The 18,380-nt window shown below is 34.6% G+C and overlaps 2 protein-coding genes across 3 annotated transcripts; one reads left to right on the top strand and one right to left on the bottom strand.

The window, feature by feature from the left end:
• Nucleotides 1-3: 3 nt before the first annotated feature.
• On the bottom strand, nucleotides 4-3,392 carry RFC2 (replication factor C 2). 2 transcript variants are annotated; one of them, XR_015237235.1, is made up of 8 exons: nucleotides 3,078-3,324; nucleotides 1,527-1,633; nucleotides 1,345-1,446; nucleotides 991-1,186; nucleotides 708-836; nucleotides 427-621; nucleotides 87-328; nucleotides 4-46 (listed from the first exon to the last, which is right to left on the bottom strand). XR_015237235.1 is itself a non-coding variant. In XM_086667505.1 (7 exons), the coding sequence occupies exons 1-7, from the start codon at nucleotides 3,240-3,242 to the stop codon at nucleotides 218-220; spliced, it is 1,005 nt and encodes a 334-aa protein (XP_086523631.1). In that variant the 5' UTR covers nucleotides 3,243-3,392; the 3' UTR covers nucleotides 12-217. The 2 variants fall into 2 exon arrangements, 1 of the variants encoding a protein (XP_086523631.1); XM_086667505.1 differs by having other exon boundaries at nucleotides 12-328; nucleotides 3,078-3,392.
• An 8,858-nt stretch (nucleotides 3,393-12,250) lies between these two features.
• Nucleotides 12,251-16,701, top strand: EMS1 (Leucine-rich repeat transmembrane protein kinase). Its single transcript, XM_086667507.1, has 2 exons — nucleotides 12,251-15,766; nucleotides 15,874-16,701. The coding sequence occupies exons 1-2, from the start codon at nucleotides 12,551-12,553 to the stop codon at nucleotides 16,570-16,572; spliced, it is 3,915 nt and encodes a 1,304-aa protein (XP_086523633.1). The 5' UTR covers nucleotides 12,251-12,550; the 3' UTR covers nucleotides 16,573-16,701.
• Nucleotides 16,702-18,380: the final 1,679 nt, after the last annotated feature.

Genomic DNA, 18,380 nt, shown 5'->3' on the forward strand with positions numbered 1-18,380 from the left:
ATCTGCAAAAATGTCAACAAGATCATACCACCAAAAATCATACACACTAATAATTGTTAACAAGATCATACCAACATAAATCATACACTAAAATTTTTTAACAAGATCATACTAACAAAAAACTTGCCTTCAAAAGAAAAGCAAGTCAGATTGTATCCAACATAGATAAAATAACATTAACCCCTAGATATTCGAGTTATATCGAGTCAGTATTTACTTACACAGCTTTAGCTGTTTCCCTAACTAAAGAGAGTTTGGCAAGCAGGCCACATAGTTGAAGTAGCGAGCCAACTCCATCACAGATTCTCATATGAGCAAATCCAGTCTCCTGAAACCCCGTTAAGAGAGAAGATTCAAAATATGACGATGTTGTTGATACATAATAAAGAGAGAGAGAGAACTTCACTTGCTACGATATATTCGTACCTTGAGAAATTCCAATTTCAGATACTCTGGCATATCGTAGTTTTTTATTATACGAAAAAGAGTTGTTATCACATCGGTTGGGGAATAACCCATGTCATAGAGCTGCTTCAAACCAGAACATGCATCGTCGAATTTTCCCTCAAGTACATTACGGACCATATTTTTCACATGTAAAGGGTGGGGCTGGTCACAAACCTGAGAAAAAAAGAGAACGATCAGATAGTACAAGAATACAGATTGCCCAATTTTAGAAACATGTGAGTTATTTTACACATTCGAACCTTAAAAACATTCTCTTGATTGACGAACCGGAACCCACTATACGTAGCTTGCAAGTTATTCAACGCCTGCCTCATATCTCCATCAGCAGTGAAAATGATTGCTTCAAGACCTTCCGGCACATAAGGGACCTTAATTTTCAAATGCAAAAATAGATTACATACTTCACAACTTTGTCGAGACTTGTTCTGATTGTAATGTAAGGATCTTGGAAAGCCTTCTCTTTTTTTTGTGCATTTCAAATGTGAACTACTAAGCGATATAGAAGAAGAAAAGTGTAAATACCTTCTCAGCCTGAACCACTATCATAAGACGGCCAAGGATTTCCTGGTCTGATAATCTTGAAAACCGCACAAGCGCACATCTACTCTGGATAGGTTCTATGATCTTAGAAGACATATTGCAGGCAAGAGCAAAACGAGTGGAGTTTGAGTAGATTTCCATTGTTCGTCTTAAAGCTTGTTGTGCTCCTGATGTCATGCTGAATTTATTCAAGACAGTCAGATATCTTAAACATATGATTATGGATCCAGGATGATGTATCTAATTAAGAAAATAATGATGTTTCCACAATCACATTGAATAATATGTTGTATATAGTTGATACAATTGATATAAATAATTAGGACTCGTAATCACCTGTCAGCTTCATCCAAAATTATAACTTTATGCCTCCCGGGAGGCAAGGTTACTTTCTTTTGAGCAAACATCTTAATCTTGTTCCTCACGACATCAATTCCCCTGAACAGAAAAATTGCAAGATAAACATGATAAAAATAATAGACCGTAGAAGTAACAAAAATGAGAAGAATTTCCGTTACCTGTCATCTGATGCATTTAGCTCTAAAACAGCCTCCTTACAGTTTGCACCTAAGAGCTCGTGGGCAAGGGCTAGTATGCTTGTAGTTTTTCCGGTTCCAGGGGGACCCTATATTATATAACATGAAAACATAAAAGTAAGTAAACAAAGAAAATATCGGTACAACAAACTATCTTATTGTGCTTCTCTTTCTTCCTGCAATTCTGTGAGTTGATCTGTCTGGCAAACCAAACCTCATTATATCAAAACGAAAATTGAGTCCGATAATAATTTAGTTGCTTCACATCACTATGGTTGCCAATCGGTGGACTTTAGGTCGGGAATATAAACAGAACCTAAGTTATCTGAGGCTCTGATCTTTGGGTTTATCTGTCTAGAATTTGCGCAGAAAGGAATATCACTGGTCCGCTTATCCATAGTATCAAAAGAATAAGAATCAAAGAACACACAGTAATAGAAATTCAAAGGACCAAATTTAGATGTAAAACTGTTGAACACTAAATGACAAGATCATATCATCCATTGCTTCCTCGAGCTACATGGTAAATATCATATTCTATGCAAATTTTGGATTCTCATAAGGCATTGTCATGAGTAACTAACTTTGGAGAACCGAAAATATGGCACATGCCCTTGAGTGCCAAAGAAATTACGTATTTGACAACTATAGAAATTGCATGACCTCGAAGGCGTAACCAGCACCCTAAAAGATTATACTACAGAAGGCCAGACAAGATGGAAGATTGAGACTTTCTTCCTATGTTGAATTTGAAAAGTTCCAAGCCAAAGAAAACTAAAGAAGAGTCATGCTATTCCGTGCTGCGATGCGAAGTATTGGAGCTCACTAGGAGTGGGAGGCCTATTACACAACTTTTTAAGTTTTGCACTAATTAGTAGAGGTCAATCTATTGACTAGAATAGTCAACCCCCTTGGTAGAAATTCTTACCTATGGTGTCATTCAATCAAAATATTACTACGCTATATGGGTAGAACTACATTACTTCGGAGTTGCTCACCACCACGCAAGTCGGCAAACAAAGTTAGCTACCCCACATCGAGACCATATGGCTCTTCGACCTAAATACGAGATTTTTACAATCCAGTATTTAATAGAGACGTGATTTCTATCCCACTCCATGTCGCGTGTAAATCCTCAACAAGATAAACTAAAAGATGTGAATCTTATTACACCTTAAAGAAAAACTCCCAAACTAATGGGCTAGGATCTCCCAAGAAGACCCATTTCTAGTTTCTACATGTTGGGGTAAGCAATGGGGGAGTGAATTTGGGGATGGAAAACAAAACAACCCTAAATTGTAATAGGCACAGAACAAATGACATCCTGAAAACTTAAAACTCCCCATGTTTGCTAAGAAAAAACACTAGCACAAGCACTGTGGCGAAAAAATAATCAAAACAAACCCTAGAAGAACCTGTGATGAGATTAACTAACAATGAAATATCCCTAGTTCATCTTAAATGGTCAAAATAACTAAAATCTGTATAAGTATTGGATTTCATATAGTAGATTTAGAGAGAGAGGGTTTTTACAGCTAAGATGAGATTAGGCATGTTTCCATCCCTAGCGATGATTTGAAGCCTTGAGACGGCGTCTTCATTACCAACAACATCTGAAACTTTAGTAGGTCTGTACTTCTCCACCCATGGCATCTCGTAACCAAGTGTTGATGATGATGAAGAAGAAGAGGAAGCCATTGTCGATCGTACCAGAAACGCAGACAAGATGAAATTATCCGATCACTATAAACCCTTTCCCGCTCCGATTAACCCACCACAAAAATGGAGGGAAATCATAAAATTCAGTTGGGCTTTTTCAAATGGGCCAGTAAAATATAATGGGCTTTCATTTATTTGTTCAGGCGCGAGATCTTATATTAGGCATGCGAACGACGGGCCCGATACACCCTAAAAAAGAATGAAATGCAGATACATTCTAGGAGTGCTTTTTTTTTTTGAGATAAACCACAACTTTCATTCATATATAGGATTTAAATCCAATCCATTACTTAAGTTTTATGTATATATGGTAAGTAAGAATTTACATAAGTTTTCGCTTTTGAAAGGTAAGAGGAGATACAAAGATACTTATTGTTTTCTTGTTGATCTTTTGTAAAATAAATTTGTGTGAATGATTTTGCACAAATCCACCTCACTCAAAAGAAAAAGATGATAAGGAGGAACAATAGAATAATAACAATAACAACAAATCTCATTCATATTCTCTCTAAGATTATGGGTCTAAACTTTTTTACTTCATATATATTCTTTTTATTTGATCTCGTTGATATTCTTCCATCTTTTTTTTGCGTTCATTTGTAATGTCGTAGCAAACTTTTTGTGTCTAGTATGTCAAAAGAATATCTAGACATCATATTAAATTTTTCGAAAAATAATTCCAATCTCTCAAAATTATACAAGTAATAGACCTCTCACAGGTGTGAGATTAAATTGGGTTTAGGCAGATAAGGTTTTGGGGTTTGATGCCCACACATACAACCTTTTGTTAATCTTTTATAAGATAAATATTTGTACATAATTTTGTGCAAATCCACCTCACTCAGAAGAAAAAGAAGATAAGGAAGAACATTAAATTATAGCAAAAACAACAAATCTCATTCATGTTCTCTCTGTCCAAACTTTTTTTGCTTCATGTATATTTTTTTAATTGATCTTGTTGATATTCTTTTTTTCTTTTTTCTCCATTCGTTTCTAATGTCGTAACAAACTTTTTGTGTCTAATTTGTCAAAAGAATGTCTAGGTACCATTCTAAATTTTTTTTAAATGATACTGATCTCTCAAAATTGTACTCCTCTCACGTTCGTTTTTATTGTCGTCACAAACTTTTTGTATTTAGTTTGTCAAAAGAATATCTTGATATCATATTAAAATTTTCAAAAGGTGACTCTTATATCTCAAACTTATATAATATGCACCTCTCACACGTGTGAGATCAAACCTCTCACACGTGTGAGATCAAATTAGGTTTAGGCAAATTAGGTTGGGACGTTGGGTTGAGGTGTGGTTGGTGTTTGGAGATTTAAACTCTCAAATTACCAAAGCCAATTTTGACGAGCCAAATGGGAATGCAGTTACCAAAAATCACATTACTTAATGATATTTGTGGTATATGAAAATGTATCAGGTATTACATTGGAATGTTATTTCTCTTTGAGGGAAAATCCTCAACCCAATGACTAAGAACCAAATTAGGGATTGTTATTCTTTCTAATTGCATTTTTTCCCACGCACCGAATATAGAAGTGGGGTTTAGGCAAGACAAAATTGAAAAAAAAATTGTAGGCACCATGTGGTCTTTCACGAACGAGTGTACCAAGAAATGAGATTATTTAGTGTCATATAATCAAATATTATAATGAATGAAACTCAATTTAAAAACTTTTAATTCATTCTTTAAGTTTTATTATAGGAAAAGGAATTATCATAAAGTTGTAGTCCAAAAGGAGTACAATTATTCACAACAAAAAAGTTTGTTTCGTAAGAATCACCAAAATTCGTCTCCAACATCTCATCCAAATTGAGATAAAAACAAAGAGACATAAATATATATAAGTGCATAAATGATCAAATTTGTTACGAATACTTACAAGTTTTTGAAAAAAAGAAATTAAGATGGATTGGGCGAAGCCTATCTAACGGACTTTACCCGATCGGGGGCTCGTTGTCGGATCGGGCAAGACTGACCTGACAGACTCAAAGTCAAGTCTACCTCGAGATCGAGATATAACTCGAGCTACCTTGGGTCGTAAACCGTATGGGGCGAGCAACTAGAACCCGTGCCTCGTTAGAAGTATCTTACAAGTTTGAAATATCTAAGACCTTTAACTAATGACTAATAAACTAGGCCTAGTAGACAACCTATGTTCGTTCTGACTGCATGTTTGGGTAAACTTTTTCCCCTAGTAGCTCATGGGTACCCAGGCTCCTAGTAGTTCCCCGACTTCCCTTCATGTGTTAGGACGGGACATTGGACTGTTGGAAGTAACTTTCCATTGAAGCCCACTTGTGTGCACGTAGAAAACCTCCCTTGATTTATATATAATGTCAGGATTATGATGGAGTAAGTCAGAGTGACTGAATTTAATCAGAGTAAATAATCTGGCTAACCACAGGGGGGGAGAGAGAGAGAGAGAGACGATCAATGACTTTCTAACTTGTAATACGCAAACGTAAGCCCCGCGGGAAAATCTAACAACTCAACACATTAATAAATCAATAAAGACACTCTTTTAACCTCCCACAGTACTTTACTGTGAGAGTGAGACATCCTCTCTCTCTCTCTCTTTTTCACTTCCTCTCTCTAGAAAACAAATTTAATATGACTTACATTTGCAGTGAACTTTGATCAGATTTTGATGTATTTGAACATCAAAATCAATCAATAAAAAGTAAATGAGAGAGAGAGAGAGAAGAATCTGATGGAAATCATGTAAAGACATATAGAACTTGACACAAACGTCAATGACAATATTGAGTGACTAAAAATAAAGAAATGTAAAAGAAGGCCATACTTGTACAAATTAAAGTTGGTAGAAGCAGTAAATGATGATCAATATATAGTAAAATTGACAGCTTTTAGTGTTCTATCTCTTTCTCTAATCTATCTTATCTCTTTACTTTAAATTTTATTTTTTTCATAACAAACAAAATATAACAAAATTTAAATCTTTATAAGATTACAATCCCAACCAAAGCATTTATGTCAAGAGTATATCATATAGTAGTTTAATTTGTACACTAGCTTCTTCAACAAAAAATAAACTTGTACACTAGCTATAACATTTTGAGAGGTCATTTTGTCAAGAATTGCCTTTAAACATATATCTATTCCAAAAGTTTTATATCTCACTTATCCATTAATTTTGTACTAGTTATAGGACTATCAAGCTATCCTTTTTTTTTGTGATTTTATGTGTTTCATGTTTTGTCTAAATAAGTAGTTTTTGGAACTATTGCTAGAAGTTGAAAGTATGATAAAATTTATAAATCGAAACAAAATTCGTTGTCATTTTCGTTGTTTATGTGTATCCAGTTCAACGAGTCACTTAACCGAGTTACTAGTGAAACTGCTTCTTGCTTTGATTTTTATCAGTAAATCAACTGAAAAGTATCCAGAATCCGAATGATCTCTAGTCGTTGGATGAACGCAATGAGAACCTTCTCGAAAGTTGCCCAGAACGCGCCCGAACAAAAAATGCCTCGTGTGTGGAACCAACGTGGAGCGCGAGATCACATTGTCTTCTTTAAGATACGATTCCTAAATTAATTGTCATGCTTTGGTGATTAGTCCCCAATTTAACTGATTTTTTATTCAAATCTTAAACTTGTATTTCTCATTCATTAGAAAATCGAATTTGAGTGATTCTTGATTCTCAAGTTAAGAGCCCAATGGGGCAACCACAGTCGAGTGTTCGATGTCTGAGTTTGACGAGTCAGACTGAGACAAATTGGCGTTGATCCCAACAATTTTCTCTAATAAAGTTTTTTTTTTTTTTGATGAAAGTTCTCTAATAAAGATTAGTCATGTAGACTACAAGCCAACCTCAACATATAAAGATAAACTTATTTTTCTCTTACTAATTTATTTTGGTAAGCTTGGATGTTTTGATTTTTCTTGAAGTAATAAATATATATGTTCCCTTAGTAATTCTTATGAGAAAAAAATGATGAAGAGTAATAAAAGAGATAAGTGATCATGGGGTTAATTTAAAGCGTATATAGTGCGGTTGCAATGTCCTATCACAAGGAGATGTCTATTCATGACATCAGATATTTGAAATATATAATGACTACCTTGCCATTCTTTTTTTTTTTTTTTGTTGAACTGACTACCTTGCCATTCTCTCAGAAAGTTTGAATATCTGAGAGGTTTTCATTAACTCTTGTCCTTATTGCGTATTTCCAACCTTCATACCTATTTTTCTGTGCCTAAATAAACCCTAAAAGTATATCGTTGCTTCCAATCTACACGCTTTAAAATTTTCAATTTCTGGATGGTTGAGTGGAAATGTTCTTCTTTACTACTTCACACTTTAGCTTTATATGATGGGGATACTTCACACATACTTTGTTTTGGTGAGGTTGAACTTCCATCCATTAACACTTGCTCCGGAAAAATAACAGTGATGGTATTGTCTGACCAACTCCCGGATGGATCTCGGTCGAGTGACATGGTCGGTCTATATTTAGAGAGAGAGTTTTTCACTTTGTATCTCAAAAATCAGGCCGAATCACGTCAGCGGTCGAATACTGACAGGACGTACCATAATTTTGTGAGAAAAATACAAACTACTATCTCAGTTTTGTATCCTATAGATAATATATAAACATTTTTGAATTTTACAGGAGTTTGAGGAAATAGTCATAAGAACTAATGTGATATCATAACATTTTGTTTGACGAAACTCTTAAACTTAGAATATTCCTATATAAAGCCCTTAGTTCAATATGTGTAAAATTACAATTAGAAGTTATTTGTTCATCACACTTTTAGGGTTAATTCTCATAGTCTACAATGTCTTTTTTGAGAAACCAACTCCACTAAGCAGTGAAGAACTAGAGCTAAATAATAATTGCTGCAACTTTTGATTAAATTAATAACCATCAACTATAACCAACTAATATTCTCTTTCTTGTATTATTCATAAGTTTGAATATCTGTTTTTTTTCCGGTATATCAAATATGTTGTTTCCTTAACATCTTACATAAGAGCATCTCCAATGCAAAACTCAACAAAAACTCAATTAATCCAATGTGTCAAGTATGAGTTGAGTTTCTCTTTCCTAAGTTGCACTATTGAGATACTCAATTCAAAATTCATCTCCAATGCAACACTTAAAAAAACTCATCATTTACTTTAGATTTGCTTTTGGTTCTATTTTAATATATAAAATGTTGATGTGGACCAATTGAGATACAACAATAAATGTTGAGATACTCAAAAGAAAACTCAATTGTTGAGTTTTCTTTTGAGTATCTCAAAATTTATTGTTGCCACATCATATTAAGATTCTAGTTGAGTGTTGCATTGGAGAGTGTTTTTTGTCAAAAACTCAAGTAGTCCTATGTGTCAAATTGAGTTTTGTAAGTTGAGTGTTGCATTGGAGATGCTCTAAACAAGCTTTAAAATTCTAAAAAAAATTTTGATAGTTACCGTCCATTTATGATGTACTGCACATCTTGACGGTTAATAATTAGTAAATAAGCATTCGAAATACGTTACAATGTCATTTGAATTATTATCTATTTATCTAACATTTTCTGTATATATAGGATGACAATCGTTATATAATAAAAATTAACTTTAGTTTTGAAAAAGGACAGTCAAATGGATTAAACCGCTTTTTTGTTCATATCAATTTTATATAAGTAAGTCCAATATGATTAATTAAATGTTTTACTTACATAATCTTTCACTAGAAAAATATTTTGAACAATAATTTTCAAATGCATTATATAACCATTAAAATTTATCTTTTTAAAGTCTCAAATCTCAAAAAATAATAAGAAACCAATTAAATTATTTAATTAAGTCAGCTACATTTTTTTTTTGAGTTAATTCCTATATGGCCCCCTACTTTGTGACCAGCTTCCTTTATGGCCCCCTTTTTTTTCGTAAATTTAAATATGACCCCCTTTTTTCAAGTAAATGTCATTACTACCCTTCTTAATTCTAAATTTAAAACATTTAAAAAAAGTTATTTCCACCTCACCCCTCTCTCTCTCCACTTCATCTCTCTCTACAACTCACCCCTCTCTCTCTTTCCAACTCACCTCTCTCTTCTTCCCACCTCACCTCTCTCTCTCTCTCTCTCCAACTCACCCCTCTCTCTCTCTCTCTCCAACTCACCCCTCTCTCTCTCTCTCTCCAACTCACCCCTCTCTTTCTCTCCAACTCACCTTCATCTTCTCCGATTGAAGTCGCCGGCCGGAAAAATTTCCGGCAGGCGACTTCCCAAAAAAAAAAAAAAAATTTCTCTCATCTCTCTCTCTCTCTCTAAATCCGGCGAAGGGGGTGGTGGTCGTGGTAGTTCATCAGGGAGGTTACCAACTTGGAAGGAGAGAGAAAATAACAAGAGAAGAGAGAGAAGAAGAAGAGCTATAGCTTCTAAGATCTATGGCGGATTAAGAACTTACGGTAACTATAAACTTCCAAAACACTGCGATAATAATGAAGTTTTAAAAGCTCTGTGTGATGAAGATGGTTGGATCGTCGAAGAAGACGGCACTACTTATCGCAAGGTCTTTTTTTTTTTTTTTTTTAAGAAATGTTAAATCAGATCTTGAAATTTTATTTGAGACCCTTCATATTTTGATCTTTGCTATAAACTTTTCTATTAGATTTCAGATTAGGAAATTTTGTGTTAGGTTAAGATTTTCTGTTCTAGTTGTTTTTGTGAATTTCAACTCACCCCTTGATATCTGAAATGCTAATCTCCCCATCTTTTGAAACCCTAGTACGGGAATGGAATAACGAATCACATACCAATATTGTGTTTGGTCCACGGGAATGAACCAAAATGCGATTGGGAATTCAAAACACTAGAGTCGTCAATCAAATTCCACAGACAAAATTAATCTCTATCACATCTGACCAAACCAAATGTTAACGCCATGTTTGGATATGCAATCTCCTAATGTAATAAGTGATGATGATGAAGAAGTAGGCCAAGAGAAGATGATATGAGAGAGTGATGGATTTGGGTATAAATCCATTCCAATTTCTCTAGCAATGGTTGCTAATCTGGTTGTATCTTTGATGATTTCTTTTGTTGGAGTGAAAATGAGAACTGGGGTTTTTGACTTATTGTGGCTACTGCTGTCAATGTTGTTAATTGTGTTAATGGGTTCTCCTAGAACCAAAGAACGAAACAGCTTTAGTGATAACATCTCTCTCTCTCTCCTCTCCTCTCTCTCTCTACTCTCTCTACTCACTGCTTCTCTCTCTATCTACTATTCTAGTAGTATCTGTTTCACTTGCTTTTCTTTGCTTTTTTCTTAGGTGGTCAACATCTTCCTTTGAAGGTCTGCCGTGAACAGACCAGATTGGTCTGTTCACGGCTCCGGCGAAGGGAAACCCCCTTCGCCGGATTTTTAGAGAGAGAGAGAGAGAGATGAGAGAAATTTTTTTTTTTTTTTTTTTTTTGGGGAAGTCGCCGGCTGGAAAAATCTCCGGCCGGCGACTTCAATCGGAGAAGATGAAGGTGAGTTGGAGAGAGAGAGGGGTGATTTGGAGAGAGAGAGAGGTGAGTTGGAAAGAGAGGTGATGTGGAGAGAGAGAGGTGATGTGGAGAGAGAGAGTTGACATGGAGAGAGATGTGTGGTGGAGAGGAAATGAGGTGGAATTATAATTTTATTTTTATTTTTAATTTTGAAAAAAGATTTAAAGAAAGGGTAGTTAGGACAATTACATCAAAAAAGGGGGTCATATTTGAATTTACGAAAAAAAGGGGGCCATAAAGGAAGCTGGTCACAAAGTAGGGGGCCATATAGGAATTAACTCTTTTTTTTTTCTAGTATCAAAATATTATTTTAAAACAAAAGTAGGTGAAGAAGATGAATAAGAATAAAATTTTCAATATTTCCTCTTTATTGAGTCCAAACATACCCTAAACAAACATTCTTACGTTGAACTTTAAATCTAAGCCGTTAGTTCCAATCTTTGTGCCCTAATCTCACATCATGTTTCATGACTACATGACAAGCTAAATATATATACATCCGTACGTTATTCTCCATTTGGCAAGAATTCCACTTTCCCCTCTTTCTCTCTCTAAATTTCTGCAATCTCTTTCTGGCTCTCACGTCTATTCAAAACCTCTTCCCTCAACATCAAACTAAGTAAATGACGAAAAATGCCCCTTCTCTGAGACAAATTGCTATTTTTATGTTTAACCAAAATCATGGCAATCCTGCCGCTCTACTGCCAATCTGTCATGTCAAGGGGTATATTCGTCAATATTGTTGAAATACTATTGAAAACTTTATAGTTTTAAAGTCCTGAAAAGACCTCTTCATCAAAAAAAAAAAAAGTCCTGAAAAGACCTGTTGAAATCTAAAAAAGATAAGATTATTTAATGTTATTTTGACAAAGAATATGGACAAATTCCTTCACACCCCCTAATTTATGACAAATAAACTGTTGGCCCCTAATCTAGCAGACCCTTTTCGATTTCTTTTACCATTTGAATAGATAACAATTAGTTGCTTTATCTACTTCTCGGATGTATAATTTATTTTAATTTTCATCAACATACTTCGTCCATTCATACCCGACCCCCTGTCGTTAGGCATTTACTTGTGAAAGGGGTGGAGATGCGTTCTGCTCTATAGATCCAAAAGCATGGGAGAGAGGTTCCCTCCACAAATCCAAATAAAAGGGGAAAAAAATAAAGGTTACACCCATTTTGAAAAATGAAAATGATACTTAAAAGGTTAAAAAAGAAACTCCTATTTATTAACCAAATGATTTGTTAGATAAAGTAAGGTCTTAAACGACCCATCGAACAAACTAAGGGCCCAAACAGTCTGTTAGTTATAACCTAAGGGGCTATATTGAATTGTATGTAAGAAAAATATTACTGACACCTGCACTAATTTCAGGCCACTTATAAGGTTAGTTTTGTCCATAAAAGATCTGTACAATTTTTGTTAGCTAGTGACATGCGAGGAGGTCTTGATGGGTCCCTCTTCTTAGCTTACTCACACAATTCTGTAACCAAAAGAAAGGCTAACTCACAATTGGATTGTAACGTTTCGGCCGTTATTATCATTTTTCACAATGCAATAAATGCAGATTTCTACTTCCTTCAAAATTTTAGTGTTATATAACAGAGTTATTACAGTTTAGCTTCTTCTCACTTGCTTTTCTCTCTCTCTCTTGTTTCTCTCTCTAACTGTAATTTTTAGAATCATTGAAGTACTGTAAAAACAAACAGAAACCCAAGTTTCATTTCCAACTCCATTGGTTTGATAGTCATTTTCATGGCGTTTAAGCTTCTATTTCTTCTTCTCTGTACATTTCAGCTACTTCTCTCTCTAACTTGTCTAGCCATTACTGACGAAAGAGATGAAAACCCAGAAACGTTAGCTCTTTTATCATTCAAAAATGGGTTAGAAAACCCTAATCTTCTTTCTTCATGGGTATCTTCTCTTTCTTATTGTCAATGGAAAGGTGTACTCTGTAACAAAAATGGCCGAGTTAACTCACTTGTTCTTCCAAATCAGTCTCTTAAAGGACCTCTTTCTTCTTCTTTATTTTCTCTCTCTAACCTTAATCTTCTTGACTTATCTGGGAATCAACTCTCTGGTCATCTCTCACCGGAAGTCCCTGGTTTAAAGTCTATTAAGGAGCTGATTTTAGCTAATAACGAGTTATCTGGTGAAATCCCGAGTCAGATAGGTGAGTTAACTCAGTTAGAGACTCTTAAACTCGGAACCAATGTCTTTACCGGAGAAATCCCACCTGAGCTTGGAAATCTGATACAACTCCGATATCTAGACTTATCATCGAATGCATTGACCGGAGTAATCCCACCTGAGATCGGAAAACTGACCCACATTGAAATTCTTGACATTGGAAACAATCTTCTATCAGGTTCTCTCTCTAAAACTCTCTTCATTGGACTTAAATCTTTAATCTCTCTGGATATCTCGAATAATTCCTTATCTGGTAATATCCCACCTGAAATTGGAAACTTGAAGAATCTTACTGATCTTTATATTGGGATTAATCGTTTTTCCGGCGTAATACCACCGGAAATTGGTGAGCTTTCAAATCTTAGAAACTTGTTCTTCCCTTCTTGTTCTATTCAAGGACCTTTACCTGATGAAATTTCAAACCTTAAATCTTTAACAAAACTTGATCTTTCTTATAACCCACTTAAATGTTCAATACCCAAATCAATTGGGTACTTGAAAAATCTTTCAATTTTGAATTTGGTTTATTCTGAACTTAATGGGTCGATTCCATCTGAACTTGGGAACTGTAAAAATTTGAAAATTTTGATGCTTTCTTTCAATTCCCTTTCTGGGTCATTACCAGAAGAACTATCTGCTCTTCCAATTTTATCATTTTCAGCAGAAAAGAACCAACTTTCTGGTTCTTTACCTTCTTGGTTAGGAAAATGGAATCAAACTGATTCATTATTACTATCTAGTAATCAATTTACAGGTAAAATCCCACCTGAAATTGGAAATTGTTCAAATCTTAATCATATTAGTCTTAGTAACAATTTCTTAACTGGTGAAATTCCTTCAGAAATCTGTAATGCTGTTTCATTAACAGAGATTGATCTTGATAGTAATTTTCTTTGGGGTACTATTGAAAATACATTTAGAAATTGTAAGAATCTTACCCAACTTGTTTTAGTGAATAATAGAATTACTGGGTCAATACCAGATTACTTATCAGAGCTTGCATTAATGGTGTTGGATTTAGATTCAAACAATTTTACAGGTTCAATACCAGTAAGTATTTGGAATTCAGTTTCTTTAATGGAGTTATCTGCTGCTAATAACTTCTTAAAAGGTCATCTTCCAATAGAAATTGGAAATGCAGTATCTTTAGAAAGATTAGTTCTAAGTAACAATGGATTAAAAGGTGAATTACCCAAAGAGATTGGTAAACTGAATTCACTTTCGGTTTTATTATTGAATTCAAATTCGTTTCAAGGAGTTATTCCATCTGAAATTGCTGATTGTATATCACTAACCACATTGGATCTTGGAAATAACAGTTTTAACGGATCGATACCAGAACGATTAGGTGATTTATCTCAGTTGCAATGTTTGGTTCTTTCTCATAATGATCTAACAGGTTCAATCCCATCGAAACCAACTTCGTATTTCAGACAGATTAATATCCCTGATTCAAGTTTTGTTCAACATCATGGAGTTTTTGATCTTTCATTTAATAGATTATCCGGTTCAATACCTGAAGAACTTGGTAACTGTTATGTCATTTTGGACTTAACACTCAACAATAATAGGTTATCTGGTAACATTCCACGATCGATATCTCGTCTCTCCAATCTTACAACACTAGATTTATCGAGTAATTTGTTGTCGGGTACGATTCCATTTGAGCTCGGAAACTTGTTTAAGCTTCAAGGACTTTATCTTTCATGTAATAATCTTACTGGAACCATTCCTGGTAGTCTTGGTCATATAACTAGTCTTGTTAAGCTTAATCTAACTCGAAATGGGCTTTCGGGTTCGATTCCAGATAGTTTTGGGGAATTGAATGGACTTTCTCACTTGGATTTAAGCTCAAATGAACTCACAGGTATCTTACCTTCATCACTTTCAAACATGGTGAATCTTGTGGGTCTTTATGTTCAGCAGAATAAGCTCTCTGGTTCTATTGATGGATTATTTTCGAGTTCCGTTTCATGGAGGATAGAGATTCTGAACTTGAGTATGAATTCCTTTAATGGTGATATGCCAAGTTCTTTAGGAAACTTATCATATTTGACATACTTGGATCTTCATGAAAACTTGTTTACAGGAGAGATCCCAATTGAGCTTGGAAACCTTACTCAGCTTTTATACTTCGATATCTCAGGCAATTCTCTTTCTGGTCAGATACCCGATAGCTTGTGTGATCTTTCGAATCTTATTTACTTCGATTTGGCTGATAATCGATTAGAAGGTTTGATACCCAGAAACGGAATTTGTCTAAACTTAACAAGGGTTTCGCTTTCTGGGAACGAAAATCTCTGTGGGGGTATTCTTGGTTTAAACTGTAAGATGAAGAATTTTCGTAGACAACCGTCGATGTTTAATACTTTGGCATTGACAGGAATCGTAGTTGGTACTGCATTTGTGACTCTTGCAGTGATTTACGCACTAATGAGGAGGAGAATCAGCAATAGAAGTGAAGGTGAATGCTCGGAGTTTAGTGAAAGCAATTTGAATAGCTTGAAAACCGATAACTTCTACTATCTTAGTAGTAAATCGAAGGAACCTCTAAGTATCAATATAGCAATGTTTGAGCAACCCTTACTCAAACTAACTTTAGGTGACATACTTGAAGCTACCGATCACTTCTGCAAAACGAATATCATCGGAGATGGAGGATTTGGTACGGTTTATAAAGCGATATTGCCGGAAGGCAAAATAGTTGCAATTAAGAAGCTAAACCAAGCGAAAACACAAGGCCATAGAGAATTTCTTGCTGAAATGGAGACTTTGGGCAAGGTAATCTGTAGCTATTGGTTTACTAATTTACATGTTTTTATTTCCCATTCGCAGAATAACTGTAAAATGAATAAAAACATTGACATTATGATACATTTTTTTCACAGGTAAAGCATCGAAATCTTGTTCCGTTACTTGGGTATTGTTCATTTGATGAAGAAAAGCTACTAGTTTACGAATACATGGTAAATGGAAGCTTAGATCTCTGGTTAAGAAACAGAACAGGCGCACTTGAAGTTCTTGACTGGCGAAAGCGATTCAAGATAGCCCTTGGAGCAGCTCGTGGACTAGCTTTTCTCCATCATGGATTCATTCCCCACATTATTCATAGAGACATCAAAGCTAGCAACATTTTACTCGATATAGATTTTGAACCAAAAGTTGCAGATTTCGGGTTAGCTAGATTGATAAGTGCTTGTGAAACCCATGTGAGTACAGATATTGCAGGAACATTTGGTTATATTCCACCTGAGTATGGACAAAGTTGCAGATCAACAACAAGAGGAGATGTATATAGTTTTGGTGTGATTTTGCTTGAGTTGGTTAGTGGGAAAGAACCAACTGGTCCTAATTTTAAAGAAATGGAAGGTGGCAATTTAGTGGGTTGGGTTAACCAGAAGATCAAGAAAAGGGAAGCCATGGATGTACTTGATCCATTGATTTTGAATAAGGAGTCTAAGCAAGGAATGTTGCAGATGTTGCAGATAGCAGCTTTGTGTGTTACTGAAAATCCAGCGAGTAGGCCGACTATGCTTTTTGTGTTGAAGTACTTGAAAGGAAGTGAAGAAGGAGTTTATGAGATTTAGTAGTAGTTTGATTTATGGTTTTATTTGGTGTTTGTATGTGTAAATTTGATTCTAGAAAGTAAGGTTACTTATTGTAATAGTTATATTTGATAGTTTTCTAATGTATTTATAGTCGAAAGCTTGTGCGCATTTGCTTCTCTCTCCCTATATATCCTATATCTATTTCTGTCTCGTGCTGAAGTGATACTTTTGTGGGCTTGGATTGAGCATATTAGACCTTTTTTTTTTTGTTTAAATGAGCATATTAGACCCGGAAAAGAAAAAAAAATTTAAAGGGGAGCACGAAGAGAAGGGCTCTAGTAACACTTTTTTTTTGTGAGAACAGTAGTGATAAAGCCGGAAAAGCAGAAAGCAGACTGAGATGTGCAAAAAGAGATGCCGATTTAACAAATACGGGTCTTGTTTTTTTTTTTTTTTCTTTTCGCCTTCTCTATCATTTTTGTAATTAGAATAGAAATGCTATGAGAAAAGAGTCTAGGGAGAAATCTTAAGTGGTAGTGGTAGTGGTAGTGGGTGTGGACATGGTTCGTGTTATGGGTCGAGTATATTTGAAATGTCTTCAAATGTCTGTGTTATTCATTTTGGTCATTTTAAACGTTTCGAAATGCTTGTGTTATTCATTTTGGTTATTTCAAACGCCCAAGATGTTTGTGTTATTCATTTGAGACAATTCAAATATCTCCTGACGTCTCTATCATCCCTTACGAACAATTCAATTTTCCTCTATTGTCTTTGTTAATCGTTTGGGATACGAAATCACAGACATTTGAAGATAAATTGATTTCATGGATGCTTATAGACATTTTAGTGTAAATCTGGGAAACTTCTACGGAGAGAATGCCTTTGAAAGAAATATGAGATACTTAGGGACAATATGATAAAAAAAAAGATAATAAAAGCAAATAATAATGATTATGAGATTAATAATAATGTAGTATAATAATATTACAATTTAATAATTACCATATTAGTATTTTATTATTTTCTTACTATAATATTATATTTAATAAAATTATCATAATGTTATATTATATTACTATACGAAGGTGTAACCCGTGCTCGTAGGTCACAAACAGTATTTTCAAACGATATGCAAAGATGTATATTTTTCTTTCGTGTTGACATAGCAAACTGACAACAAAAAAAACAAAACAAAAAAAAAACGTGTTCTATTAAATGGTTACACTTAATACAACAATTAGTAACAACCCATCTCTAAATATTTTCTCCATATGCGATTTAAAGTTTTAAGTTCAAAATTAATTTAAGTAAAAAAGAAGTCAAAATCACTTCATTAATTCCCTTCCCGTTGCGGGGGACACTTAACCTTTTGGCTGTCACCATGCATATTATCGAGCTTGGTTCCTCATCTATTCCTCGATGTTCACCACTTCCCAAGAGTTGGTCTTGATGCCTACCGTCCAAACACAAACAACATATCTTCAGTAATCGTCTCCTACTGCAAACAAACAAAAATAAATTCAGACCATTGCAAGAAGCCACATTTCATATTTGAAATCCTGAATCGACTCAAACTGATTTCAAAATAGTTATTCTTTATCCGACAGCTTGAATAAAAATTTTCAAAACCGATTGCATCGAATAACAGAAAAGGCGAGTACATACATCAAGCTAACTCTCTCTAATACCAACCATCTCTTGGTGGAACATCAAAAAGATTCTTACTTCTTCTTCATTCAAGAATCAACTAAGTTTTTTTTTGTTGACAAATCAACTAAGTTAGTTAGTGGTTGAAGATATGAAAACTACCCAAAGTTAGTTTTAACCGTTATTTTCTCTCTGTTTCC

The sequence above is a fragment of the Eschscholzia californica genome, unplaced genomic scaffold (genome assembly GCF_041429995.1).
Source record: "Eschscholzia californica isolate CP2 unplaced genomic scaffold, dmEscCali1.0.p SCAF_3, whole genome shotgun sequence".
NCBI classification, from domain to species: Eukaryota; Viridiplantae; Streptophyta; class Magnoliopsida; order Ranunculales; family Papaveraceae; genus Eschscholzia; species Eschscholzia californica.

What these genes read in the sequence shown, in the direction of transcription:
- EMS1 (XM_086667507.1), top strand. Translation starts at nt 12,551, where the DNA reads ATGGCGTTTAAGCTTCTATTTCTTCTTCTCTGTACATTTCAGCTACTT. An exon ending in AAATGGAGACTTTGGGCAAG is followed by an intron (nt 15,767 to 15,873) that starts GTAATCTGTAGC and finishes TTTTTTTCACAG; the next exon opens with GTAAAGCATCGAAATCTTGT.
- RFC2 (XM_086667505.1), bottom strand. Translation starts at nt 3,242, where the DNA reads ATGGCTTCCTCTTCTTCTTCATCATCATCAACACTTGGTTACGAGATG. An exon ending in ATCAAGAGAATGTTTTTAAG is followed by an intron (nt 622 to 707) that starts GTTCGAATGTGT and finishes TTTTTTTCTCAG; the next exon opens with GTTTGTGACCAGCCCCACCC. An exon ending in TGAAATTGGAATTTCTCAAG is followed by an intron (nt 329 to 426) that starts GTACGAATATAT and finishes ACGGGGTTTCAG; the next exon opens with GAGACTGGATTTGCTCATAT.